The sequence below is a fragment of the Sceloporus occidentalis genome, unplaced genomic scaffold (assembly GCF_023333645.1).
Source record: "Sceloporus occidentalis isolate IW3139 unplaced genomic scaffold, rSceOcc1.0.p SCAF_89, whole genome shotgun sequence".
Lineage (NCBI taxonomy): Eukaryota > Metazoa > Chordata > Lepidosauria > Squamata > Phrynosomatidae > Sceloporus > Sceloporus occidentalis.
The window spans coordinates 952,541-980,041 of record NW_028317069.1 but is presented as its reverse complement, the minus strand read 5'-3'; the positions used below and the strand labels follow the sequence as shown (position 1 = coordinate 980,041).

Genomic DNA, 27,501 nt, shown 5'->3' with positions numbered 1-27,501 from the left:
AGCTATCTCTATTCATTTTTGTCCCTTTAAGTCTATAGTTTGGACTAGATAAAAAAAAAACACTCCCAGTTAAAAACATAAGAGAATCGTATCATCTTAATGTGAATTGTAATCAAACGGTTTATTTGCCCTTGCATACTGTTAAAGATTAGGAAGCAACATTCAGGGGGCTACATGATGTTTTTGCACACATTAACACATGATTAGGTATAAAATATTCTTACCAATGCCTAGAAGGGGCAAATAACCTTAGGACTGATTTAAGTACCGGTGCATTACTGCGGGAATTAATCAGTATTAATCAACTTTGCATTACTGTACACTTCCTCACACAGCCAACGCATTTCAAACATCAGCCAAACCTCTTACTAAGAGGTTATGAAGCTTACAGGAAGAATTATGATCTATGTGGATTTTGATTAATTTCTTGGAGAAACATGTATACGTACAAACATGAGGATGATCTCGTCAAAGTTGCCGTCCTTTGGGAGTCGAACGGATTCGGGAGATTGTTATGTGCAATGCATCATTTCTCAGTCCATCCCTTCCAACTCCGTCCCAGGTCACGGCTAAACGTATTGTACAAAGTTTGCAAACAATATAAAATCTTATCACTTTTCCAGCAAAAACATCTTAGAGTAAGAGCTTAGGGTTTGGCAATAAAGGTCACGAGGTATTTCATTTACGACATCAAAGACAAATATGCATATGTTTTTCCGCTAATGATTATCATCTTGATCTAATACACAGATCCACAACACATGTACTGTCATAACACACTAGGCACTCTCGTATACAGTCCCGGTAATACTCGCAGATACAGGAAATATATATCTATTCCATTTCATGGCAATATATATATATATATATATATGTGTCAGAATAAGACATTTGGCAGCTTGAACCATACGTATGAATACTAGGTCAGATGAGCTTGATGCTGTATTTCCCTTTCTGCAGCTGAGAAATGTATAGTTTGGATTTGCTGCCATCTTGTCTCTTAAACCAAACCTCTTCGCTGTTAATTGTTGTGATGACAGCACTAAAAAGAGAAAGTTTTATAAAAAGAAGGTCAGTTTTCAGAAATATTTTAAGTCACATTTCAAGTTTCCCCTTTCTCCGCCTGCGCCTCTTATAAGCGTCCGCAGGTAGAGAGTTAGATTTGTAATATTCTACCACGGATTTGGGAAAATTAAGCTCAAAGGCTTTGACATTTATTTGGTTTATGTTGCATAGCCTTAAATATCCCCAAAAAAAAAAAAAAGTAGGAATCTTTCTCCCAGAAAAACCAAAAGGGAAAAAAAATCTGTAGCCATGTACGTTGGTAACGATGAGAGACTTTCCTAATTTATGTTATTCACAGAATTAACTTACCCCCCAAAGTAATATTTCCCCAATTCTGACCGATCAATACCTTGTTGGGAATTCATCCTTTTTTTCGATGGAAATGGTTTGCCCCCGGCCATACCATTCGCCATCATAGTGTAGTCGACCCTCTTCTGATCTTGCAACGTGTTGATGCTTCTCCTGCTTTACTGTAACTGGCCAAGGGAAAAAGGAAAGATTATTCCGTGATGACTAGTAACTGCAGTTACTGTGAGTGGCATTCTAAAAGAAATGCAGCATTCTGTGCCCCTTTAATATGCATATTAAAAGCCCATAAAGAGAAAAAAATATAAATATATATATGCACAAGTTTTATATATCTTTCTTTCTGCAAACACCATCATACAAATACATTTTTTTTTTTTAAATACTATCTGCAATGGAAAGGAAAAAATAATTAAGAAAAAATGAATAAAAAATGAATATAAAAACTCGCAAAATGTAATATAAACTTTTTGTTTAAGGGCATATCAATTTGGCGTATAATCTAGTCTATAATCTCAATTGAAATAGTATCTTATTCTGTGTTTCAACAGCTAGAATCATTGTGAAAGTGATGGTCGGATTAATAAAAGCAGCAAGGAGGCAATTTGCTAAATCCTAAAATAGCTAACAAAAATCACAAAAGTGAATGTTTTGCATGCGGGATGACTGCAGAAATAAGACCCCCAAACAGGTAAAAGCATCTGGTTGTCACTCAAGAAATCTTAACTGCTATAAATATAGCTTTTTTATAAAGAAAAAAACAACCAAAGTACTTTAACAGATCCAAAGCATTCTGTGATATTTAATTTAATTAGGACGTGTATTTCTGGATTTTATATTAGCCATATTTAAGACGGCGGTATAATTGATTTATGGAATAAATACTGATCATCCTTCTGCGGTTCCGCTTTCATGGCTAAAAATGCAATGGCACAAGCGGATCATGGCTGCGTTCAACCATTAACTAATTCCCAGGGAGGAATGCACTACGGGAGTTAAGCGCTCACTCCAAATTCCTTCTGCACATGTGCAGAAGACCCGTTGCTGGCGGACAAAAGTCTGTCTATACCTGCTGAGAGACGGAGCAGCATTATTCACTAAAAATGTAGATGTCAATGAAAGTGATCAGTTTAAAAAAGGGCATAACTATCTTTCCAGGGGAACTCCAGCCATTTGCACTTTAATGCATAGAATAGCGGAGAGGTCCCTTTACATGGTGTCCCCCTTATAAATGCAAAGGGAAGATTTTTGTGGGATTTCCCCCCCAAAAAATAAGACAATTGCCGTAAAGACGGTTCTCTAATCTCATGTTACCTTCTGGCTTTACACGGTGAGGTCCAAGCGTGGCCATGGCCTATGGAGCAATAAGGTTTACACAAAATCAAACATTTTGATAAAACATCCTTGAAGACAGTATTCTTTCCAACTTCATTTTGAAATGATACACAGCAATATAACTGAAGTCTCCATGCGTCGCTACGATACATACTTTCGACATAACGAGTGAGTGAAATAAGTCTTTTGAAATAGGGCAATTACCTATAAAACTAATTGTTATAATATGAATATTAAAAACAATCAGAACCAGTGGAAGACATTTCTAGCGTCTAGATTTGTTGTTGGTTTAACTCCAGTACACACACACACACAATACACCAACTAGCAAATCAGACCATCAAGGTCTTTAATGTCCGCATTTAAGAGGAAGTGCCACTAGCAGGGAGTTTGGTGTAAGAAAATATAAAAACTACCTATAACTACTGTAATGGATTTAAAGATAGGATTTAGAAAGGGGCTATTTCAATTCACCTAAACTGCCATGTGGGAAAGTGTGGCAAAACTAGCATATCAGTTTCTTGTCCTGATGTTAGCCCTTAGCGTGGCTCTTACAAAGGCTACCAGACTCACAGTATGTTTATCTTTTCACGTGCAAAACCGTCGTCACATAGTAACATCTTGCCTTGGCTTATTTATTATTAGGAGTTCTCTTATCGATTCTCTATTTGCATCGGCCACTTACCTTCCGTATCGTTGTCCAGTCTTCAAGTATATCCAGGTCTTGTAACATGTAAACAATATATGGACGTAGGAACCATAAGGAAAGTTGTCCAAGTAGATTTAGCCATTTCCCATAGACTATTAGACTAATGAATTTAACACATTTAGACACATTAGAGCTGGGAGACCCAGCCGTTTGCCAGCGACGCTTTGATTATGTATATGCTGTTCTGCGGTTCTTTATGTACATTTGCTGAACAGTATGCCTTCTAAAGCTCTAGAATGTACTGAAAATAGTGATACATTCTTAAATATGACTACTACATACCATACAAGCAAAGGTACAAGAAGCTCTGCCTGAACACAAGCGACTATAACCAGCCCTGCAGCGAGGGTCCCTGCTTGGAAAGTTTTGGCTCGCTTGTGTCAACGGCCATCTTTCCTCTAACGGACAAATTTCCTTTGCACGAGGGATACCAACGACGTACACACATCGCCTTCATGGGCCACATCAGTGGGGTGAGGTAGGCGCAAAGAGGTGCACACATCTGGGCCCAGCTCTATGCTATGGTGGACCCGCCAGAGATCACCAAAGGGGAGAAATAGCAAATAAAATTTAATTTACATAATTCTGAAATAAAAGCTAAAAATAACCTTTAGATGCTACTTTTTATGCAATTTGCTTGTAAACGGAGGATAGAGAGTATAGCGTGAGTCACTTGTGAGTTCAGTCATCAGAAGCAGGTCTTTAAGTCTTCAGGTAGCCTCCCCTTCCAGCGTACAAAAGTAGCTAATCTCCTCTTGTGTGGGTAGACCGAACACACAGTAGGAGCATTTCATGTACATAAAACACTTAAAAGGCTTTGCAGGAATAATCAGATAATTGGTCATGATGGCAGTAAACTGACATTGTGCCAAATTCACAGTAAGGGAGTTTTCAAAAAAAGATTGACCGACTACCAACAGCTCAATATATGAGACAATTAAATGATTAATACAGAAAAGGGTGTTTTTTGTTAAGTTGGTCAGCGTAAGCAGTTAAAGCTTTCAGAATCAGGGTGCATCACAAAAGCAGTACAAGCGTCAAAAGAAATGTGAAAAAGGTGTTTTACAAAACATTGCAGTGTTAAGAATTTCATGGGATGGAAAACAAGCCATATATTTATGGCATAAACTGGCATACATATTAAATATGCAGCTTGTTTTTCAAAGGAGAAGGGGGATATGAAAAAATGGTGAGAGGGACATCCAGTCTAAAGAATGAATGTTTAGTGGCATAAATTAAGTTGTATTCCCAAGAGGGGGGGGCGCAGAGGAGAGAGAGAGAGAGAGAGAGAGAGAGAGAGAGAGAGAGAGAGAGAGAGAGAGGGCAATACAGAGGACAGAGAGAGAGAGAGAGAGAGAGAGAGAGGGCAATACAGAGGACAGAGAGAGAGAGAGAGGGCAATACAGAGGACAGAGGACAGAGAGAGAGAGAGAGGGCAATACAGAGGACAGAGAGAGAGAGAGAGAGGGCAATACAGAGGACAGAGAGAGAGAGAGAGGGCAATACAGAGGAGAGAGAGAGAGAGAGAGAGAGAGAGAGAGAGAGGGCAATACAGAGGACAGCGAGAGAGAGAGAGAGAGAGAGGGCAATACAGAGGACAGCGAGAGAGAGAGAGAGAGGGCAATACAGAGGACAGCGAGAGAGAGAGAGAGAGAGAGGGCAATACAGAGGACAGCGAGAGAGAGAGAGGGCAATACAGAGGACAGCGAGAGAGAGAGAGGGCAATACAGAGGACAGCGAGAGAGAGAGAGAGAGAGAGAGGGCAATACAGAGGACAGCGAGAGAGAGAGAGGGCAATACAGAGGACAGCGAGAGAGAGAGAGGGCAATACAGAGGACAGCGAGAGAGAGAGAGGGCAATACAGAGGACAGCGAGAGAGAGAGAGAGGGCAATACAGAGGACAGCGAGAGAGAGAGAGAGGGCAATACAGAGGACAGCGAGAGAGAGAGAGAGAGGGCAATACAGAGGACAGCGAGAGAGAGAGAGAGGGCAATACAGAGGACAGCGAGAGAGAGAGAGAGGGCAATACAGAGGACAGCGAGAGGGCAAACCAGAGGACAGCGAGAGAGAGAGAGAGAGAGAGAGGGCAAACCAGAGGACAGCGAGAGAGAGAGAGAGAGAGCGGGCAAACCAGAGGACAGCGAGAGAGAGAGAGAGAGAGAGAGGGCAAACCAGAGGACAGCGAGAGAGAGAGAGAGAGAGAGGGCAAACCAGAGGACAGCGAGAGAGAGAGAGAGAGGGCAAACCAGAGGACAGCGACGGAGGGGAAACCAGAGGACAGCGACGGAGGGGAAACCAGAGGACAGCGGCGGAGGGGAAACCAGAGGACAGCGGCAGAGGGGAAACCAGAGGACAGCGGCAGAGGGGAAACCAGAGGACAGCGGCAGAGGGGAAACCAGAGGACAGCGGCAGAGGGGAAACCAGAGGACAGCGGCAGAGGGGAAACCAGAGGACAGCGGCAGAGGGGAAACCAGAGGACAGCGGCAGAGGGGAAACCAGAGGACAGCGGCAGAGGGGAAACCAGAGGACAGCGGCAGAGGGGAAACCAGAGGACAGCGGCAGAGGGGAAACCAGAGGACAGCGGCAGAGGGGAAACCAGAGGACAGCGGCAGAGGGGAAACCAGAGGACAGCGGCAGAGGGGAAACCAGAGGACAGCGGCAGAGGGGAAACCAGAGGACAGCGGCAGAGGGGAAACCAGAGGACAGCGGCAGAGGGGAAACCAGAGGACAGCGGCAGAGGGGAAACCAGAGGACAGCGGCAGAGGGGAAACCAGAGGACAGCGGCAGAGGGGAAACCAGAGGACAGCGGCAGAGGGGAAACCAGAGGACAGCGGCAGAGGGGAAACCAGAGGACAGCGGCAGAGGGGAAACCAGAGGACAGCGGCAGAGGGGAAACCAGAGGACAGCGGCAGAGGGGAAACCAGAGGACAGCGGCAGAGGGGAAACCAGAGGACAGCGGCAGAGGGGAAACCAGAGGACAGCGGCAGAGGGGAAACCAGAGGACAGCGGCAGAGGGGAAACCAGAGGACAGCGGCAGAGGGGAAACCAGAGGACAGCGGCAGAGGGGAAACCAGAGGACAGCGGCAGAGGGGAAACCAGAGGACAGCGGCAGAGGGGAAACCAGAGGACAGCGGCAGAGGGGAAACCAGAGGACAGCGGCAGAGGGGAAACCAGAGGACAGCGGCAGAGGGGAAACCAGAGGACAGCGGCAGAGGGGAAACCAGAGGACAGCGGCAGAGGGGAAACCAGAGGACAGCGGCAGAGGGGAAACCAGAGGACAGCGGCAGAGGGGAAACCAGAGGACAGCGGCAGAGGGGAAACCAGAGGACAGCGGCAGAGGGGAAACCAGAGGACAGCGGCAGAGGGGAAACCAGAGGACAGCGGCAGAGGGGAAACCAGAGGACAGCGGCAGAGGGGAAACCAGAGGACAGCGGCAGAGGGGAAACCAGAGGACAGCGGCAGAGGGGAAACCAGAGGACAGCGGCAGAGGGGAAACCAGAGGACAGCGGCAGAGGGGAAACCAGAGGACAGCGGCAGAGGGGAAACCAGAGGACAGCGGCAGAGGGGAAACCAGAGGACAGCGGCAGAGGGGAAACCAGAGGACAGCGGCAGAGGGGAAACCAGAGGACAGCGGCAGAGGGGAAACCAGAGGACAGCGGCAGAGGGGAAACCAGAGGACAGCGGCAGAGGGGAAACCAGAGGACAGCGGCAGAGGGGAAACCAGAGGACAGCGGCAGAGGGGAAACCAGAGGACAGCGGCAGAGGGGAAACCAGAGGACAGCGGCAGAGGGGAAACCAGAGGACAGCGGCAGAGGGGAAACCAGAGGACAGCGGCAGAGGGGAAACCAGAGGACAGCGGCAGAGGGGAAACCAGAGGACAGCGGCAGAGGGGAAACCAGAGGACAGCGGCAGAGGGGAAACCAGAGGACAGCGGCAGAGGGGAAACCAGAGGACAGCGGCAGAGGGGAAACCAGAGGACAGCGGCAGAGGGGAAACCAGAGGACAGCGGCAGAGGGGAAACCAGAGGACAGCGGCAGAGGGGAAACCAGAGGACAGCGGCAGAGGGGAAACCAGAGGACAGCGGCAGAGGGGAAACCAGAGGACAGCGGCAGAGGGGAAACCAGAGGACAGCGGCAGAGGGGAAACCAGAGGACAGCGGCAGAGGGGAAACCAGAGGACAGCGGCAGAGGGGAAACCAGAGGACAGCGGCAGAGGGGAAACCAGAGGACAGCGGCAGAGGGGAAACCAGAGGACAGCGGCAGAGGGGAAACCAGAGGACAGCGGCAGAGGGGAAACCAGAGGACAGCGGCAGAGGGGAAACCAGAGGACAGCGGCAGAGGGGAAACCAGAGGACAGCGGCAGAGGGGAAACCAGAGGACAGCGGCAGAGGGGAAACCAGAGGACAGCGGCAGAGGGGAAACCAGAGGACAGCGGCAGAGGGGAAACCAGAGGACAGCGGCAGAGGGGAAACCAGAGGACAGCGGCAGAGGGGAAACCAGAGGACAGCGGCAGAGGGGAAACCAGAGGACAGCGGCAGAGGGGAAACCAGAGGACAGCGGCAGAGGGGAAACCAGAGGACAGCGGCAGAGGGGAAACCAGAGGACAGCGGCAGAGGGGAAACCAGAGGACAGCGGCAGAGGGGAAACCAGAGGACAGCGGCAGAGGGGAAACCAGAGGACAGCGGCAGAGGGGAAACCAGAGGACAGCGGCAGAGGGGAAACCAGAGGACAGCGGCAGAGGGGAAACCAGAGGACAGCGGCAGAGGGGAAACCAGAGGACAGCGGCAGAGGGGAAACCAGAGGACAGCGGCAGAGGGGAAACCAGAGGACAGCGGCAGAGGGGAAACCAGAGGACAGCGGCAGAGGGGAAACCAGAGGACAGCGGCAGAGGGGAAACCAGAGGACAGCGGCAGAGGGGAAACCAGAGGACAGCGGCAGAGGGGAAACCAGAGGACAGCGGCAGAGGGGAAACCAGAGGACAGCGGCAGAGGGGAAACCAGAGGACAGCGGCAGAGGGGAAACCAGAGGACAGCGGCAGAGGGGAAACCAGAGGACAGCGGCAGAGGGGAAACCAGAGGACAGCGACAGAGGGGAAACCAGAGGACAGCGACAGAGGGGAAACCAGAGGACAGCGACAGAGGGGAAACCAGAGGACAGCGACAGAGGGGAAACCAGAGGACAGCGACAGAGGGGAAACCAGAGGACAGCGACAGAGGGGAAACCAGAGGACAGCGACAGAGGGGAAACCAGAGGACAGCGACAGAGGGGAAACCAGAGGACAGCGACAGAGGGGAAACCAGAGGACAGCGACAGAGGGGAAACCAGAGGACAGCGACAGAGGGGGGAAACAGGAGAGAAGACAAAAGTGAACATTGTCATAAAGAAATATCATCCAAACCACTATACAATAGAGTAAGGGGTTTTAACAATGTATTTGAAAAATAAGCTATATTTCCATCTCCCCCTCTCCATATACATTAGACATTACAGAGCTACAATAAATATGGGCAGGTTTATCTATGAATATGAATTCATCCTTCTCCCTGTGTCTCTTGGTAGCATTGGTTACATGAAAGTGACATGACATCCCTGCATGTTCTCCACGAGGGATACATAGTTTTTTTTGTGTCTTTTCTAGCAAATGCAATGCCGTTAGCAGTTATGCCTTGCTTCACTCAGTAGACTTAAGTCTCTAATGTGTAAAAGGAGACCGTGTCATCTCACTGTATTAAACGAGTGGGACAGCTCATCCCTCTCTAATGTAATCTCAAACTCAGGAACATCCATGATTTGCTCATCTCGTGGGGTACAGAGAACCTACAACAACAATATGTTAACACCAGGGATGATGTTATGCAAAAGGATATCTGAAACCACAACAGGCTTTTTCTTCTTATCAGGGCTGAATGGGTCCTTGCGCTTCTTCCGCGACTGCAGCTCATCATTCCATAGCTCTACAAAGAGAAGAACGGATATACACATTAGCCGTTATCATTAAATGCTATGCTGCATGTCTGTAGCATTAAAAAAAGCTGTCTTCAGACCACTTGTAGCTCAACCTCAGGAGGTAACAACCACCCTTGTAGATCGTAGCCACAGTGTAGATAGATTTGTAGCTACAATCTGGGGCTCTAGCTCCCATTCTAAAACTGGGATAATATCTTTCTGCGATTTGGACTATGTACTAAGAAATCGGTTCTCGACTATTCTTTAACCTCGTGATAATTCTAACTGTTTTCTTTACATATTAGTTTATAGTAAAGCAGGTAAATGATCGCCAGTGAATCTTTGCGGGATCTGCTCAATCACACAGCACCAGTAAGTTAACTTTGCCCTGTTCCACTTTGCAAAACTAATGAAGTCCTTCCTTCATAGAATTTCACTATTCAGATGGTCCTTCAATGCCGGCCACAGTAAGATAACGTCCCTGTTTGAATGATTGGGCTAAGAAAACCCAAGACAAATCACGCACATGTATTAACACTGAGGCGTCAAAAAACTTGTATTATGCAAGCCTATAATTGTATAGAAGTGGAAAAAATGACAATATATCCTTTTTTAAAGGGATACCTGAGGTAATGTCAATACTGTGACGGTCTTCTTCCAGCCGGCGAATTTTCTCCTCTAATTCGCTTTGGACGGTATCATAGAGCAAGAGTTTCTCACTCTGAAAGAAAGCTCATTATGATGTTTTTTTTCAAACGATTAGCCAGCGGGAATTGTAGTTCTAACGCAAATTGACATCTCATAATTAAAAAGGTCCAAACGGTTCAGCAAAAAAAAAAAAAAAATAGATTGAGACAGATCTACCGGAAACTTATATGAATAACTTGCTCTGATTACTTGTAATCTATGTAAGATTTTGGGGGAAATATCCCAATTTGTTTTGCTCATGGATCAGTGGAGTGCTGCGCTGATCCCTGATTAATAAGTGAATGTAATGGCGCATGCATTAACAAGCAGATGTATATCGCATGGGATTCTAGCAGTGCTTATGAGGTTAGGGTGCCAGTGGCAGTATAGAGAAACTGGGAAGATTTTTACAAATACCACATGTTTTTTTATATTTATTTTTTTTATTGAATGTATATATTTATGTTTAATAATTAAACTTCTGTGCTACACAAAACGAGCGTGCAAAAAATATTCTTTGCGACAAGGTTAAGACGTTAAACTCATAAATAGAATGGATGTGTTTAAATAAGTTTTATTGAAGGCAGGATGCTAGAGCTTAAGCAGCCCAAGAATTTGCCAGGTTTTGCTTCCAAAGAAAAAAGCCCAGACTGAATACCACATCTGACTAACTCGTAAAGATGGAGCTATGATGTCATTTCATAAAAATGTACTAGGTTTTCATCGGCCAAAGAGACGGACGTACCTCGCAGTGCTGACGAGCAGCTTGGATTTCACAGTCATGTTTGTTCTTTACAGATTCCAAGCACAGCTCACGGTATATCCCTAAAAGAAAAATATTAAAATATAAACTATTCTGTAAACCCATAATTATTGGTTACACAGAAAAAAAAAACAAAAAAACATAAAACTGTTAATTCCATGGTTTAAGTACATTATGTTCCTTCAAATGGTCTTAAGATCCATCCTATCTGATATGGTTAGAGTGGATTTCTGGGGAACTGAATAATAATTTTTGGGCTCAACTTACTTATTACAATAAATCTTTGTTGCCGGCTTGTTCATTTGGCATAAAAAAAAAAAGTAGAGATTTGTGACACTTGTGCCAGGGGAAGAAATTGGAGAAGAAAAAAAAAATATGGTGGATCCCCCAATGGCATTACCCTCGAAATAACTTGCTCTTAAGAAATGGGGAAAAGAGAAAGGAAAACAGTATATTTTTACTAAAGCTGGAATGTCTGATCACCCCAAACGGCCCGCTAAGAGCAGTGAACAAGGGGGGGCCATATTTGTCCCTTAGTAAAGCGGCCAAGGGGCTGCCACCCTAGGTCTAAGACACAGCCATCGTGTTCCATACCTGCCACTTTTGTCCGAATCTGCATGTTCTCCTGTAATGTCGCCAGTGGTTCCAAATACTCGGGTGCCTTTCCAGCGATCACCTCCTGGAGTTTGGCATCCACTTGACTTAACCGTTCCTTGTAAAGTCTAAGAACGCACAACACAGCAGCTCGATAACGCAATTAAATGACTTTTCACGCATACGCTAAAATTAGAGGCCTTCCAAAGTAGGGAGGCAGTTTAATGACAGCGGGCTGCTCAGCAGTGCAACGCTAGGGATATTACTGGATGTAGCCATATTACAGAATAGACAGCGCTCTAAGTCGCCATACGCGAGCTCTATTTATTGACCCCCTGTCTGTCCATCACTTACTGATCTTTCAGATCTGTAAACTGTTTCTCGAGGTTGGACATTTCATCTAAACATTCCATTCTGCGTCTTTCACAATCTTCATCGTCCATCTCTGAAAAAATAAATTGATACATTTTAAAGGCAAAATTAAGCAGAGTAATAAAGTTTATATAGAATTTTTAATTTCTTATTTTTACTTTATTTCCTTTCTTATTTTTACTTTTTAGTTTTTTTTTTTCCCTTTAATATTTATTTTTAATGTTTTTCTCCATGAAGCCATATTCTCCCACAGAACGGAAAACAAAGGCCGAGCCGTGCATTTAATTTAGACCAGTAGCTCCATAGTAAAAACATGAAATACAACGCGCCGGTTATAATGAAAAAGGAAAAAGACGCAGTATTCAAGATTCTACACTGGAACGCTGCGGCCCCTGTTATCAGGTTACATTCATTTTAGTCCATTTCGCATATTTTTGCTCCAACATGTGTTATTGCGCCACGCTCGCACGCATGTTACAACCCAGGTTTATACACACACATTAAAATACAACCTAGGTTTATACATACACGAGCCTGTTACGGTACAACCCTCGTTTACACACGCACATTACGGAGCAACCCACGTTTACATATGCACGTTACAACCCAACCAACGTTCACACACGCACACGTTAAGATGCAACCCATGTTTATACACGTCACGGTGCAACCCAGGATTATACACACACACGCATGTCCCAGAGCAACCCAGGTTTATACACACACACACAAGCCAGGTTTATAAACACACACGCATGTCACAGTGCAACCCAGGCTTATACACACACGCATGTCACGGTGCAACACACATGGTACAACGTAACAGGTTTGTACACACATGGTACAACGTAACAGGTTTGTACACACATGGTACAACGTAACAGGTTTGTACACACATGGTACAACGTAACAGGTTTGTACACACATGGTACAACGTAACAGGTTTGTACACACATGGTACAACGTAACAGGTTTGTACACACATGGTACAACGTAACAGGTTTGTACACACATGGTACAACGTAACAGGTTTGTACACACATGGTACAACGTAACAGGTTTGTACACACATGGTACAACGTAACAGGTTTGTACACACATGGTACAACGTAACAGGTTTGTACACACATGGTACAACGTAACAGGTTTGTACACACATGGTACAACGTAACAGGTTTGTACACACATGGTACAACGTAACAGGTTTGTACACACATGGTACAACGTAACAGGTTTGTACACACATGGTACAACGTAACAGGTTTGTACACACATGGTACAACGTAACAGGTTTAGACACATGTCACAACGTAACAGGTTTAGACACACACACGTCACAACGTAACAGGTTTAGACACACACACGTCACAATGTAACAGGTTTAGACACACATGTCACAATGTAACAGGTTTATACACACACATGTCACAATGTAACACAGGTTTATACACACACATGTCACAATGTAACACAGGCTTATACACACACATGTCACAATGTAACACAGGCTTATACACACACATGTCACAATGTAACACAGGCTTATACACACACATGTCACAATGTAACACAGGCTTATACACACATGTCACAATGTAACAGGCTTATACACATGTCACAATGTAACAGGCTTATACACACATGTCAATGTAACAGGCTTACACACACATGTCACAATGTAACAGGCTTACACACACATGTCACAATGTAACACAGGCTTATACACACACATGTCACAATGTAACACAGGCTTATACACACATGTCACAATGTAAAACAGGCTTATACACACACATGTCACAATGTAACAGGCTTATACACACACATGCCACAATGTAACACAGGCTTATACACACATGCCACAATGTAACACAGGCTTATACACACATGCCACAATGTAACACAGGCTTATACACACACATGTCACAATGTAACACAGGCTTATACACACACGTCACAATGTAACACAGGCTTATACACACACATGTCACAATGTAACAGGCTTATACACACACGTCACAATGTAACACAGGCTTATACACACACATGTCACAATGTAACAGGCTTATACACACACATGTCACAATGTAACAGGCTTACACACACATGCCACAATGTAACACAGGCTTCTACACGCATGCATGTCACAATGTAACAGGTTTATACACACATACATGTCACAATGTAACATAGGTTTATACACACATGCATGTCACAATGTAACAGGTTTATACACACATGCATGTTTCAATGTAAAATGTATACATTTATTTATCAATAAACGGGCCTGTGAGGGGAGGCGCTCGGACTCACCAGAGGTGTCCCCCTCCTCGCTCCCGCTAGAGCTATCAGAGTCCTCGTCCTCCGAACTAGTGCCTTCATTCTCGGGATAGTCCACCTCCATGTCATTGTGATTACTCTCCTTTTTCTCCCGCGAATGCACCGGCATTTCTATCGTACAACCCCCGCTCGTTAAATAAATAAAAAGAAAGAAAACGCCGGGGCCGGCAAACTACTCCTCCGGTAGCCGCCTGCCTCCCGTACGCACAATTATTCGCGCAAACCTTCCACCCTCTCAGCACCGCCCTTTATTCACTCCGCAAGCCTCTAATTGGCTGTGCCGCAAAAATTCTATCTTCCGATTGGCCTAGATATTACGGAGAGCAATGCATGCTGGGAGTTGTAGTTTTCTTGCTTCAGGCGTATTGGCACTAATCTGTTGCAGTGAACTACAAGTCCCATAGAGCATTGTGAAACAACGTGGTTTACGGGCGGTTTATAAACAGAGTGTGCAGCAGTCCTTCTCAATCGACGACCTACGATGTTAGCGTGCTCAGGTCTGGAGCTGCTTTTGGACATTTTGGGTCATTTTGTTTCCCCCAGGGTTTTTTTTTTTGGCGGTTCTCTTTACTTTTAAAATGTATGAATTTTAATAGAATGTATTATCATTTATTATGGTTTTGTTTTTTTTTACACTAGGTGGTTAATTAGTGTGTTAAGTAAAATCAGAACTTCCACAGTTGGTACACGGTTTATAAAAACGTTTTTATTATCATTTGTTTATTTCCAATAACCCAAAGACTATAATTAGTATATGAAGCCGTTCAGTCTCTACTCCATTAAGATCTTTTGTATGCAATGGTTTTGTGGCATCACAGCAGCAGTGTTATGTCATGTTCTGCCTTTGTTAGGTAATTGTGTGTTCTGCTCTTATATGTAAGGGTTTAAAATGGTGTGCTTGACTGCTATAACTGCGTGGCTTCTACATACTGAGCAGCATTTAGTACCTGTAGCCTGTCCCATGCATGTTTAAAGTACTTTAAAGTAGTAGCATCTACCACCTGTGATGGGAGGATGTTCTATTTGTCTACCACCCTCTCTACGTTTCGTAATGTTTTTCTGAGAGGTGGTGACGCTCTAATGATAAAACATTGCTTCTGGTTATATAAGTGGTAATATCATAAGAAAATATGCAGTGAGTTGCCTTGCTTTACAATGTCTGTCTCTGCACCCCTAGCTTATGATGTCATAGAGGATCCCCATGTTACAAGGCCAACTGATGTAGAGAATGTTGATCGTTTTGTGGAAGATAATACATTGGTTTTCATGGAAAACAAGGAAATTTCTAGCTGTAACATAATCACAAAAGGGGTTTCTAACCATCAACTAGCCTATTAAACTTGGATCAGTGAAGACACATGCCATTTCTTTTTATATTCATCCTTAAATATATGCTTATAGACATACATGTTAAGACCAGAAGGTACCCCTTGAATATATGTGTTGTATTAAGTGCTGTGTGAACTGTTGGCGCTATAAAAATAAAAGATAACAAACCTTTTCAATGTTTTTTTAACTATTTACATTAAACCTCAAAACATATATTTGATACCTTTTACGAAAGATGAGGTTTGTTCCAAAAGGTGGCCCAACCAGCATATACAACCATTATTTTTTCCCTTCTCCTTTTATAAAGGCTCCCTAGAACAGACATCCATGAGGGGAAGGTTCCACCAGTGGCGTATTGATATTTTCGGTGCTGGCCTAACCATACATGGGAGCTCTCTGGATTTTGCACAGACACCCCAGGAGAAGCTCCACTTCTCAGGGGCCATGGGTGGAAACCTCCCAGTGGCGGTGTGTACTCACCTCACTGTTGACCATGACCATTACCATTGGTCATGTGTTCAAGGACACTGAACACCGGGCTGACTGGCCCCGATAAAGTGCTGTCCTGCAGTATGTGGGATGTATAGACTAATGGAAGGGAACCAATTGGTCCGCTATACATCCACCATAGGGCTGGGCATCACTTAATCTGGGCTGATCAGCAATATGTAAAAGTTGTGTCCTGGACAACATGGCTTATGTGGTCACCCTATGCACCACACATGTAAAGGCTCTGCGGTTGCAATGTCATCACCCTACCATGAAGAGGGATCGCAATTAATGGGTCTGATCCCGGGCAAAGCCGCTTGTTGGACCATCACACCACTGTCCTTTTTACAGGGGGTCGGGACATAACTTCATATCCTGGAGCTCCACTTCTAAAGGAAGCCTGGCACAGAAGCTGACTCTGCACTGCCCCCCCATAGTGTTGATGGGTCAGGTTGGGACGATCAGCCTCCCTTTAATACTACTACTCACCAAAACCATACCTTGGAGCTCTCCTGGTTTCGCCCCTAGACTGTGTGGAGTGGGGCTTCTCTGGGGATCCGGGTCATCCCTGGGCAACTCCAACACACTCCACTTCCCCTTCAGCCGCACCAATTTTCATCCACATGCCATGCCATGTCAAGATTCTGGAATTATGGAGATGATGGGCAATGACATCATTTTTAACTAGAGCACAACAACTGTGCGCACGTGCATTGAAATGTGTGAGATCGTCCCTCACCTATGGCCAAGAATACATGGGCCACCTTGAGCATTGACCATATAAGGGCACTATATGTAGCATGCATCTTAATAACTTTTTATGGAGCTCTAAAAAGGTCTCTGGTTCCTTAAGTCATTGGCACTCGGGTTGTCAGCGGCCACGATTTCCATGATGTCCAACCCGCTTGATTTGGACCATACCAATAGCGGCACTCATCACTGAATGTCCAGGCCAACTAGGTGTAACACCTGGGCTCGACATGGAACTTGAGGTTTTATTCTCAGGCCAACGACCCCCCCCCCCCCAAATCCTGTGAGGTGACTGACATGGCGTGTGCCGCCCCTTTAGACCCCACTCCTTTCCCAGTAAACATACGGCCCGCCCAAACCCAGCAGGACCTTAGTCTATTTCAGGGCTGAGAGCCTGGTGAGCGGTGAATTGCTCTGCGATCGATTGGTTTGCGATCCTGGAGACAGAAAGGGGGCGGCCATGTTGGATGTGTTGGTGTAACCTGCTGCTGTCAGAGCGGGGCGACCCGCACCCCTTCCAGCGCGTCTTCGGGTTCGGGCAGCCCGTGGCCTCTCGCGGGGTGAGCCGTGAATCCCCCTCTCCTTCCCGGCAGTGTGCTCTCTCAAACTCTCCTTCCCGGGAGTGTCCTCCACCCCCTTCTCTGTGGTCCGGGATGTTTTCTAAAAAAACTCACGGGGATGTAAAGAAATCGACCCAGAAAGTGCTGGATCCGAAGAAGGATGTGCTGACCCGCCTGAAACACCTGAGGGTCGTGATTGGTGAGAGTGGGGGGTGTAATGGCTTCATATGTGGGGTGGGGGTGCAGGGATAGGTGAGGAACTCCTGGTGGGGGTATGTTTGGTGCAGGGGGTAGTATGGAGAGCTTGTGGGTCGGTGGGGTGGATGCTGACCTTTATTAGGGGGGTTTGTGGTAAAAAAGTAAGAAGGTGGTGAGAGGCAAGGAAGGCAGGGTGTGGCAAGAGGTAAGAGGGGAGACAATTGTTTGGTGATGGCTGCTGCAAGGTGTTTGGGGTGCGGTAGCAGCCATTAGGGATGAGGGGCAGGCCACCGTCTGAGCGGAAAGCCTGTATTAAAGTAACCATGTAGCATGGAAAGTGAATAAGCTTTAAGGGACGATGATCGAGAAATGAGGTAAAACTAAGACTTGAACGCCAAATTGTAAATCATTGAGCGGGGCCCTCGTTGGGGTCTATTCACTAAAGCAGGAGTTATGTTTTAGCTCCTTGACTTAGCTATACATTATGAAGGGCTCGACCCCCTTGAGCTTCTGCTGTGGGAAGAGCCTGGCTGGCCCTGTATCCTGTATAGTTAAACCAGTGTGACTTCTTCAGTCTCTACACATTGAGTTATACATTATACACGTGCCAGCTCAGCTGTTTTTGCTGGATAAACCTACCGCTGTTTCATCACGAGAGGGCTTTGCAAGCACAGATATTCATAAGTTAAGGTGCTTACTACGGACACCAGGCTTACAATTTAAGTATTAGGGAGTGTGGCGCGGTAATGGAGTCTGTCAGTGGGCAGGTTGGAACGCTCATTTCCAGCATGAGGGGGTTAATTGCTGGAAGTCAGCAGGTGGATCCAATTAACCTGCACCGAGGTGTTTAAAGGGCGGCCGTTGGAGGCATTAGGGGTCTGAAAACGGGGAGAGAGGCAGTCAAGCCAGAGGCCCTCAGACTTTATAAAAAAAAAAAAGGTACGGTCCAAACAAACTGTGTTGGTACTTTGATGACTGGGACTGGAGTAGCCGGCCAGTTAGTGAGATGAGGACTCATCTCCAAGGTAGTCTCCAAGATGGAGTAGGATTTGAGGAATGTTATGAGCTGCGCAGGGTCGGTTTGTGAAAATGTATCACATGAAGTAGGGAGCGCTGTTCAGTATCAAAAGTAACCACGCAGCGCATGCCCCCTGAAATAATGTTTCATCCAGCTGAGTAGTTGGATTGCTGCATGTGTTCAATTGATATACCCTAAATAAAATATGCTTTTATACTACTTCTCCCCCTAAATTCTATAGAATGGGTGATATTTTCTCTTTCTGGATTCTAAAGATAATTTTAGAATATTCTCTTTAGTGAATTGTTTATAGTCGTTTTTGGGAAGGCACGTGGATTGAGGCATTAGGGATTTAAGGATAGGTTAAGGTGATGAGCCTCCCTCTTTCGTGTAATGGGACTGGGAGTCCAACCTATTTCTGCTTGATGGTGGTCTGTCTAACGGTCACCTGCCCTTTGGCTGTTTCTGACACTGTCCTGGAGCAGAGCGTTACTAGTAATTATCTGGACTTCTGTTGAGGACTTTTGAACAGACATGAACTTTGGTGAATGCATTAGAAAAGGAGCCTTGCCTCGTTTTCCTCCTGCCCCCTGCCTGCTTCTACTGAAAGGAAAAAGCATACTTAAGTACACTTCCTGCCTGCTAATACTGGAGTATGTAGCCGTGCGATTGGCTGACGCTAACCATTGAATTGATTGGTCGTGCTACGGCACATGTGCGCTGAGCATACTTAAGTACACTTCTCTCTTTTGGTAGATGGCAGGGGGAAACTCCTGTTTAAAAAAAAAAAATAAATAAATAAATAAAAAGCCAATGTTAAATATTTTGATTTTTTATCAAATAACATTAAGAAAATACACTGGCAGCCGGCCTCTGAAAATATTTTTTACTGTGTAACCCTGGTTACTTCTTGCATGGTTTGCTTTTTCTCGTGGTCTGATGGAAATAGTATTTACAGCATATATGACGTGGGTTATCGTTTGTGAAATAATTACTTGACCGCATATGTGAGATGAGCTGCTCTCTATAAATAAATAAATAAAAAAAAGAGTTCCCCCGGGTGATTATATACTTGAAATATGATTGGCCAAATGAAAGAGGCAGTTAAACAAAAAAAAAAGCTTTTTGGTTAATTTTAAATATCATCTACGTTAAAGACAGCTTTGCGTGTTCGGCCGAAAACATCTCCTTACACATGATATACTCCTTGTGTGTGTATAGACTCTAATCTGTAAACATTATCAGGCCCAGACTGGCAGTGACAAGGGGGCACTGGCACTTTAAAGCCAGTAGCCACATGGTGACAGAAGTGCATGCGATGGCAAGCTACGCACGGGACGTTTGGATGCTGACGTTGGCGTGTTGCTGGGCAGGCACACGCTGGAGCAGCAGATGAGGGGATTGTCTGGTGCTGTCGGCCAGTGGCCCACCAGGCGGCCAGTCCCGGTTTAAGCATCATTGTATAGGGAACTGGAAATTGTAGGATTTGGGGAAGGTAGAAAACGCTGGTGCTGATCGTTTCATCCGACGGAATGGATGAAAGGTGCTTTTCACCAGCTTATGGTGGCGATGGTGATCTTCTCCATGAAACAAAGTTGCAGACCTCCCAAACTGCACAAAACACATGGAAAGGAAGGTTATTCAATATATCCATCCCATATATGTCTCTTTGCCATACTACATCCTACCTTCTTTATTTCTGAGGTAGGAGGTCTGTTCCTGCAGATGTCAGGGCTCTCTGGTGATTGTGATGTCATTGCTGACTGCCAGGATATGATGTCGTAGCATAGCATGAATAGCCGGCGCTTCAGACTTTCAGAAGAAGATTTAAAAATTAACCTGTCAGACGGCAACCTGAGTACTTTTCAAACATTGCATCATATCCAATAGTTTCACATACCTTTTTTTTTCACCCCGTGTACCACCACAAATAGTCCTGGAAGCCATATTCAGATGCGTTGAGCATGAATTTCTATGCAGCTCAAAAGCCACAAAATCACCATAAAAAATGGCTCATCACGCTTATAACTATTTGTTGGCAAAGTGGCAGAATTGCTTTCCCGACAGCAGTAGGACTTTAGATATTTGCCTGTCGTATGCCCGTGGTATAAATAAGTACAGAATTAAGATAGAACTGTACTATGTAAGTAAAAGATAATAATTATATATTTTAATAGAATGTCAATAAATTGAAGCTTAATTCAAGGTAACTGGTCGTACGATAATCGGTTCGATTCCTTCCCACCCTGTTGTCCGTCAATATGTTTTCTTTAGCGGCTTGGCTGCAATCCCAGTATATTCTTAAAAAAAATGCCGAAACAAAGGTAAGTGCGCGGCTAATGGGTGCCGCTGTGTTCTTCCACATCCTCCCGTAGCCCCGAACAGCAGTAAATATTTATAGCCGACAATGGAGCGGCCTCCCGACCGACAGGATGGAGACGAGTATAACAAACACGTGGAAAATGTCTGCCGCAGGTCGGTGTCAAACAAGTAAAGTGCTGTATCGCTTCTTTACACGAGTCCCGTGTCACACGGGGGCTGGAAGGAGTTGCGTCCAGATGGATGCCTTCTCCTCGTCTGATCATATATGTTAATATGGAAAGTGGGGTCATGGGAAGCTGGAGCATATATTTCTTCTTCTTGAGTCTCTTGAGGATTAAGCTATTGGTTGCCAATCTTAATATCCACTCTAGGAAATGTACAAGCCTGTGATAGCGGATACATCTGCCAGAAACAACATGCTATTTATGCAGACGCACGTGAATGGCGTGATTAACGAAAGCGTTCATCGGGGTGGACGATGCATCGTGCGTATCTCTAACTAAGAACACCTGCCACAAAAACATGCTTAGAGGGGCACTCTTAAGTTTTATGATGTACCCTCTGTAAATGCATGGGGGGGGGGGGTTCTGTAGCATTCCCATGTATGCATTTGCCCCCCCCCCCCCCACCTTTTATTTTCCATGCAAGAGACGTTTTAGGCCGAACTTGCCACTTGCCGATCTTGGTGAATTCTGCATCCATGTGGACCCCCACGCACATCCCCAGTAAAGTACTCACTGAGGGTAAGGTTACTCACAGAGTACTTTAATATTCTTTCTTCTGTAGTGGGACTGTTAGGGACAGTAAACGGTCTCTTTAACAGGAACATATATGCAAATCCATGAGCAAGGTCAAAAACACCATGCTCCCCAACACCCCCCACAAAAAACAATGTAGGAAAGCACGTACCCCCTTCCTCTTACAAAGGCATTATTCTTTAAATGTCATACCCAAAGTCCACTTTCAAATTTATTTATTATGTCTATGTATATTGTTTGTTTTGGGTTTTTTTATTTGCGTATATAGATTGAGATTAATTATTTTTATTATTATTCCATGCCTGGAATCTACAAAAGCTGTAGTCAATTAGCTATTAACTTGCAGATTTTGATGTAATAAACGTGTCTCCGGAGCTGATTTTTCACACATTAAAGGTACTCGGTCACCATGTCTGCAAAGGTCTGATCTATGCCCGAGGAGGGCATGTGCAACTCCAGCTGTGCTGCTGGGAAAGACACCTAAGTTATACAACTGATGTTATGTTGTACAGTCTTTATTCTCCGCAGCACATTCTTCTGAAACATGTTGACCTGACATCTGTTGTCGTCAGGCGAGCCCTGTTAGACTCACTGCTTTCTGTTCAATTGGCAATTTCAGTGTGTACAGATGTGCGAGAGGTCCCTAAAGGACCCTATCATATCGCACTGATAACAGTGCCCAAAATACTCTGCAACGAGGTTGAACTTGAATTGTTTTTCAATTTTATCCAAAATTAATCTGTTTTTGTTACCATGGCCTCTTAAAACTGTCTTCACTGCTCAACCTGCCCATCACGCTTCACTCCCATCACGCTTCACTCCCATCACGCTTCACTCCCATCACGCTTCACTCCCATCACGCTTCACTCCCATCACGCTTCACTCCCATCACGCTTCACTCCCATCACGCTTCACTCCCATCACGCTTCACTCCCATCACGCTTCACTCCCATCACGCAACACCTCGCCGTGTGGCTGTAGGTGGTCAAACTGCTGTGATGTAATACATAGGGAAGGGTTTTGGAGCAATGACAGGATTATGTTTCTAAGCAACTATAGTATTTCAATAAATATTGAGACCCGCTTTACATTTACTTCTCTTTACACGATGCAGGACTTATCAGGGGATATTGTAAGAGCATCGCTTATGTGGAACAGCACCCTTTTAGAAGGGTATTGAGCCTGTAAGCGTCTTGTTTAATAGTGACACATCTCATTAAGCATACAATCTCTGGCCTGCATGGAAAACACTTCTGTGCACGGGTTGTTTGTGCCAAGGAATGTGAATTATTTCGGTAGTAGGCAAGGCTTGACCTTCTCATTTTTTTACAGCCAGCCGGGGAGTGTTTGTTCTTTGTGTTGATTCCGTTGCTTTCCTATTTCTGATCCAGTTTTAACCCTTTAGTATGCTAAATGTGTAAGTAAGTGACCCATGTGCCGTGGTGGCTAGGAACACCGGCTAGCAGTCTTTCCCGGAAACAGTCAGCGTGCATGTTTCCAGTAAAACATGATGGTATAATCAGTTTATGATGTCATGAGTCAAGACTTGCAAATAATCCTAGTCATTATAGTAAATCACACACTCGCTGAACAATATGTCTACAACATTAAAACATAAGAATATATAATATATATTCTTCCTGGTAGAATATATTCTGTATGTAGATACCTTTCTGATACAGAGAGCTATCATCATTACTACACCGTACCTAGATGTTGAGGAACATATTAGGGTTTCCCTCCATGCGTCAGTTGTCCATCTTGTCCGTACAAGTGCCGGTAACTGTGGAAATAGGAGCCCGGTTTGGTGCTCGCTCATGTAGAGACCCCAAGGAAACTTGGATGACTCCAAACTTTACTATCTAATCTATAAATCTGCGCTATCAGAAATCACAAAAGGATCTCAACATTACTGAGGGGGTGTTGGATCAGTGGAACGGCCACGCCAGAAGAAGTGGTAGATGTTGATGCCACGAGGGAATGTTAACATGCATGCGATAGACTTATAGCTATCCTGAATCTAAGATCAGAGCAAGGATCCAATAAGGTCTAAGCTTTTATATCGGGCAGGCTAAATGGGTCTGATCTGCCATCAAATGCCATGTTTCTAAGCAAAAGTCTTTATTTACAAAAGGGACGGATATCTCCGAGGAGGAGAAATGTTAGTAGAGGGGCCAACGTTGGAGATGTAATGTAAGATAGCATGTTTGGGAAAAATGGAAACCCCTTTCAGCAGAACCTGCAGAGACTTATATAATTATTTACTTAAAATGCTTTCTTTAAGACTAGGCATGATCCAGGATAAGGCTACGCTGACATAAAATAAGGCCAAGGAGCAAGTAAGGTAAAATGTTGGATATTTTTAGGCAGAAGCTGTTTTAGTAAAAAAACACACAAAAAAAAAAAAAAACCCTTGAGAGACACTTGACTTTCGGTGAAGGGAAGGCTGTTCTGACTTGTTCTGAAGCACTTCTCTAACCTGTGTATTTTGTTCTTTCTTATAGAGAACGCAGAATCCATTGACCTCAAACAGTTTTTTGAACAGAACTATTCCCTCATCTATTACGTGTTCTTTGAAAACTTTGTGATAATCGAAACGTCTTTGAAACAAAAAGGTAAACGCGTGGCTTGAATCCTGAAGTATTTAAATTTTAGAAAGCCTATAAAGTGTACATGCCGAGTGTCTTCCTCAAGAGGGACTTGTCTCTGCTCTCTTCTATCCCCCAATGCCCCTATTTTCTAGGATCTCAGGATACTTTCTGGGTTAGTGTGTCACGGTGCGCCAAAAAAGTGACAATATCCTGTATGTATAAACAGTAGAACTTGAGTTTACAAATTAAAATATGTTAAATGATTTTCTAGTTAAAATAAATAAAAATAAAATAATACATTGTGGCCACCTGGGATATATCCTTTAAATGTGATACAATGAAACAAAATAAATAAAAATTAGATAAATTTCATTTGCAATAAACATCAAGTAACGCGAATGCCTTTTAGGCATATACCAGCACGGTGTAAAATTTAAAAAAACTATCTGCGGAGGACTGCTATTTGTTATATTACAGGTATACATATTACCGCTACGTAGCGTACTTTGTACATGTTACTTTGTTTCTGCTTGGCAAGTACACTGTATAAATGACTAAAGGTTTAGCATGTGTCTGAAATACCGCATTGGCTCGGATATAGGCCGCACCCGCATATAGGCCGCACCTTAAAAGTTAGGTGCTTTTTTTTAATGAAAAAAGTTTCTGCCCCCCCCCCCCGAGATATGCTGCCACTCTGTCCCGAAGATGTACCCCCCCGAGATATGCTGCCACTCTGCCCCCCCCGAGATATGCTGCCACTCAGCCCCCCCCGAGATATGCTGCCACTCTGCCCCCCTCGAGATATGCTGCCACTCTGTCCCCCCGAGATATGCTGCCACTCTGTCCCCCCCCGAGATATGCTGCCACTCTGTCCCCCCGAGATATGCTGCCACTCTGTCCCCCCCCGAGATATGCTGCCACTCTGTCCCCCCCCCCGAGATATGCTGCCACTCTGTCCCCCCCCCCCGAGATATGCTGCCACTCTGTCCCCCCCCCCCCCCCACCAGACTTACCGGTGCAGACTCCGCGGGGCCTGCGGGGGACATCTACACATAAAATGTATTCAACTTCCGCCGTGGGAAGTTTGTTTGCGCAGACGTTCACCGGCAGCTGCGATGCGAGCAGAAACAACCTCCGCTGCCGGCACGTCTGCACGATGTGCTTTAACAATCTCCCTTGCCAGGACCCCCCCCGTGGGAATTCCCGGCAAGGGAGATTGTTAAAGCACATCGTGCAGACGTGCTGTTAGCTGAGGCTGTTTACGCGCATCGCCGCTGCCGGTGAACGTCTGCGCGATGCGCTTGGACAATTTCCCGTGCCGGCACCCCCCCCCCCCCCCCTGTGGGAAGTGCTGGCAGGGGAGGCTGTCTGAGCGCATCAGAGAGTGGGATGCAGGTCCCGAATATAGGCCGCACCCCCACTTTAAAGACTTAAAGTGGGGGGGGGGGGGGGAGTGCGGCCTATATTCGAGCCAATACGGTAATTGTCTTATAATAACTTTCTGAGCCAGAAACTCTGCAGGAATGTGTGTTTCTATGCCCGAACATGCCAGTGACGACATAGTAACGATAATAAGATGTACTTACAATGACGCCCATGCCAATAGCACTTACTGTTATCTTGTAGTAGTTTACTTCACTTCTTTTTTTAGCCCTGAGGACTGAACGCTTAAAACCTTGGCACAAAGCTATAATTATTACTGTTGCCCAAAAATAAGATTTTATTTGAAATTTACAATCTGGTAAATTGCCTTTTTATGATTGACTCGTCTGTGTGCAAATTGCTCTTCTAGCACGAAATGATCACACCATTATAATGATTGCAATTTTATCATTCAGCTACCACGGTTTGAGATTTACGATTAAAAACAGTCGTTTACGGCTAATGAATGATGCCTTTTTTTGATACAGGGCATAAATCTCAGAGAGAGGAGCTAGATGCCATACTCTTTATTTTTGAGGTAAGTCCGCTGTATATGTGGCAGGGTGAACAAAAATACATTAAATTTTATTAGCATTTCTATATTTTTGGAGGACATATGAAATTTTTATATTTTTTTTTTTATTATCCATTATTTTCAGGGGGCTTTAGAGCTGCTTCTCTCCAAGTTAACGTTTTGACGGATAAGGCTGATAAAATATGTAAAATATTTATTCACATAAATTTCTAATCTGAAATCCCCAGGCATTATGTTTGTCTCTAATTTTAAGAAAAATGTGTTTTCCTCTGTTAATTCCATGTTTTTAACAACTTCTTATCTCTATTCTACCTTTTTAGAAGATCTTGCAACTCCTTCCTGAGAGAATCCATCAACGATGGCAGTATCACAGTATCAGTGAGTGTATTTTTTATGCTTTTTATCTCTTTTGTCTTGTATAACAAAATATTCATAATGATGGGTGGTTGGTTTATGAATATGGATTGAAAGTAATGTTTTTCACACTTGACTATGTCACAAGCAGTAGATGGGGTCCTATGTAGTTCCAGGACACTTACACATGTAAAGTCTCATTGTACATTACATTTGCCCCCGTTACATGGCTGTTCCATGACTTTTCTGTGTACTTCTGGTTTCCTTTGGTCCGTGGACGAGGTTTGTTCTTCCCCTGTACCCCATAGCCATCAAGATAACTGGACCTTCCACTCCTGGAAGAACAAACAGACAGAGGATAAAAAGCTGTTTAAGTTTCCATGCAGACTTATTGCTTATAGTTATCGGGATGCCTGCCTACTATGCCAGTGGCTGAATAGGTGATCAATAATACAGTAATGGGCTTTTTTCCCCCTTTGCCCTTGAGTAGCCAAAGACGGAAATCGTAATTTTACGATTCCGCGGACTACCACCTTGTCTCCCCTCTTCGGATTTTCCAACAATCATCGTCGTATAGCCTTTTAAACGGTATAGCGCACAATCTCCTATGTCTTTTTACCTGACTCCTTCACAAGCTTCTTAAGGGTATTGATGATCGATTACAATGTTCAACGCCTGTGCTTGAAGCTGGGAGATAACATGTCTGTTTCATTTTTGCTCCCAAGATGTTTCAGATTTGGTCCATCGTTTCTCTTGTGAAGCGACTACCATTGTCAGGTTAAACTCTTTGAGGGAATCCAGATCTAGAAAAGACACAGGTTATCGTTTTCTAAATACATCAGGTTGTGCCTTATCGCCTAAAACAAAAAGGTAATAGATAAGAGACACTTGGCCACCATAGAGTACTGGGAGGACCGGGTCAATGACATAACAAACCTATTGTATCCCGGTGGGACCTCCGGTTATTAATGAGTTTATTCTCTATATAATAACCCCGACATCTCTCCGGAGCAGCTCAGATTAAATTGTGTAAGATATGAATACGCAGTTATTGTGTTG

The 27,501-nt window shown here is 44.7% G+C and overlaps 1 protein-coding gene and 1 pseudogene across 1 annotated transcript; one reads left to right on the top strand and one right to left on the bottom strand.

Moving 5' to 3' along the window:
• Nucleotides 1-924: 924 nt before the first annotated feature.
• Nucleotides 925-14,225, bottom strand: LOC149284666 (breast cancer metastasis-suppressor 1-like protein). Its single transcript, XM_089496402.1, has 10 exons — nucleotides 14,090-14,225; nucleotides 11,759-11,849; nucleotides 11,405-11,532; nucleotides 10,793-10,872; nucleotides 9,985-10,081; nucleotides 9,282-9,368; nucleotides 3,392-3,456; nucleotides 2,686-2,725; nucleotides 1,415-1,541; nucleotides 925-1,042 (listed from the first exon to the last, which is right to left on the bottom strand). Exons 1-10 carry the CDS (start codon nucleotides 14,223-14,225, stop codon nucleotides 925-927), a joined length of 969 nt encoding a protein of 322 aa, XP_089352528.1.
• A 3,112-nt stretch (nucleotides 14,226-17,337) lies between these two features.
• LOC149284665 (ral GTPase-activating protein subunit alpha-1-like) overlaps nucleotides 17,338-27,501 on the top strand; it is a 58,035-nt pseudogene continuing 47,871 nt past the window's right edge.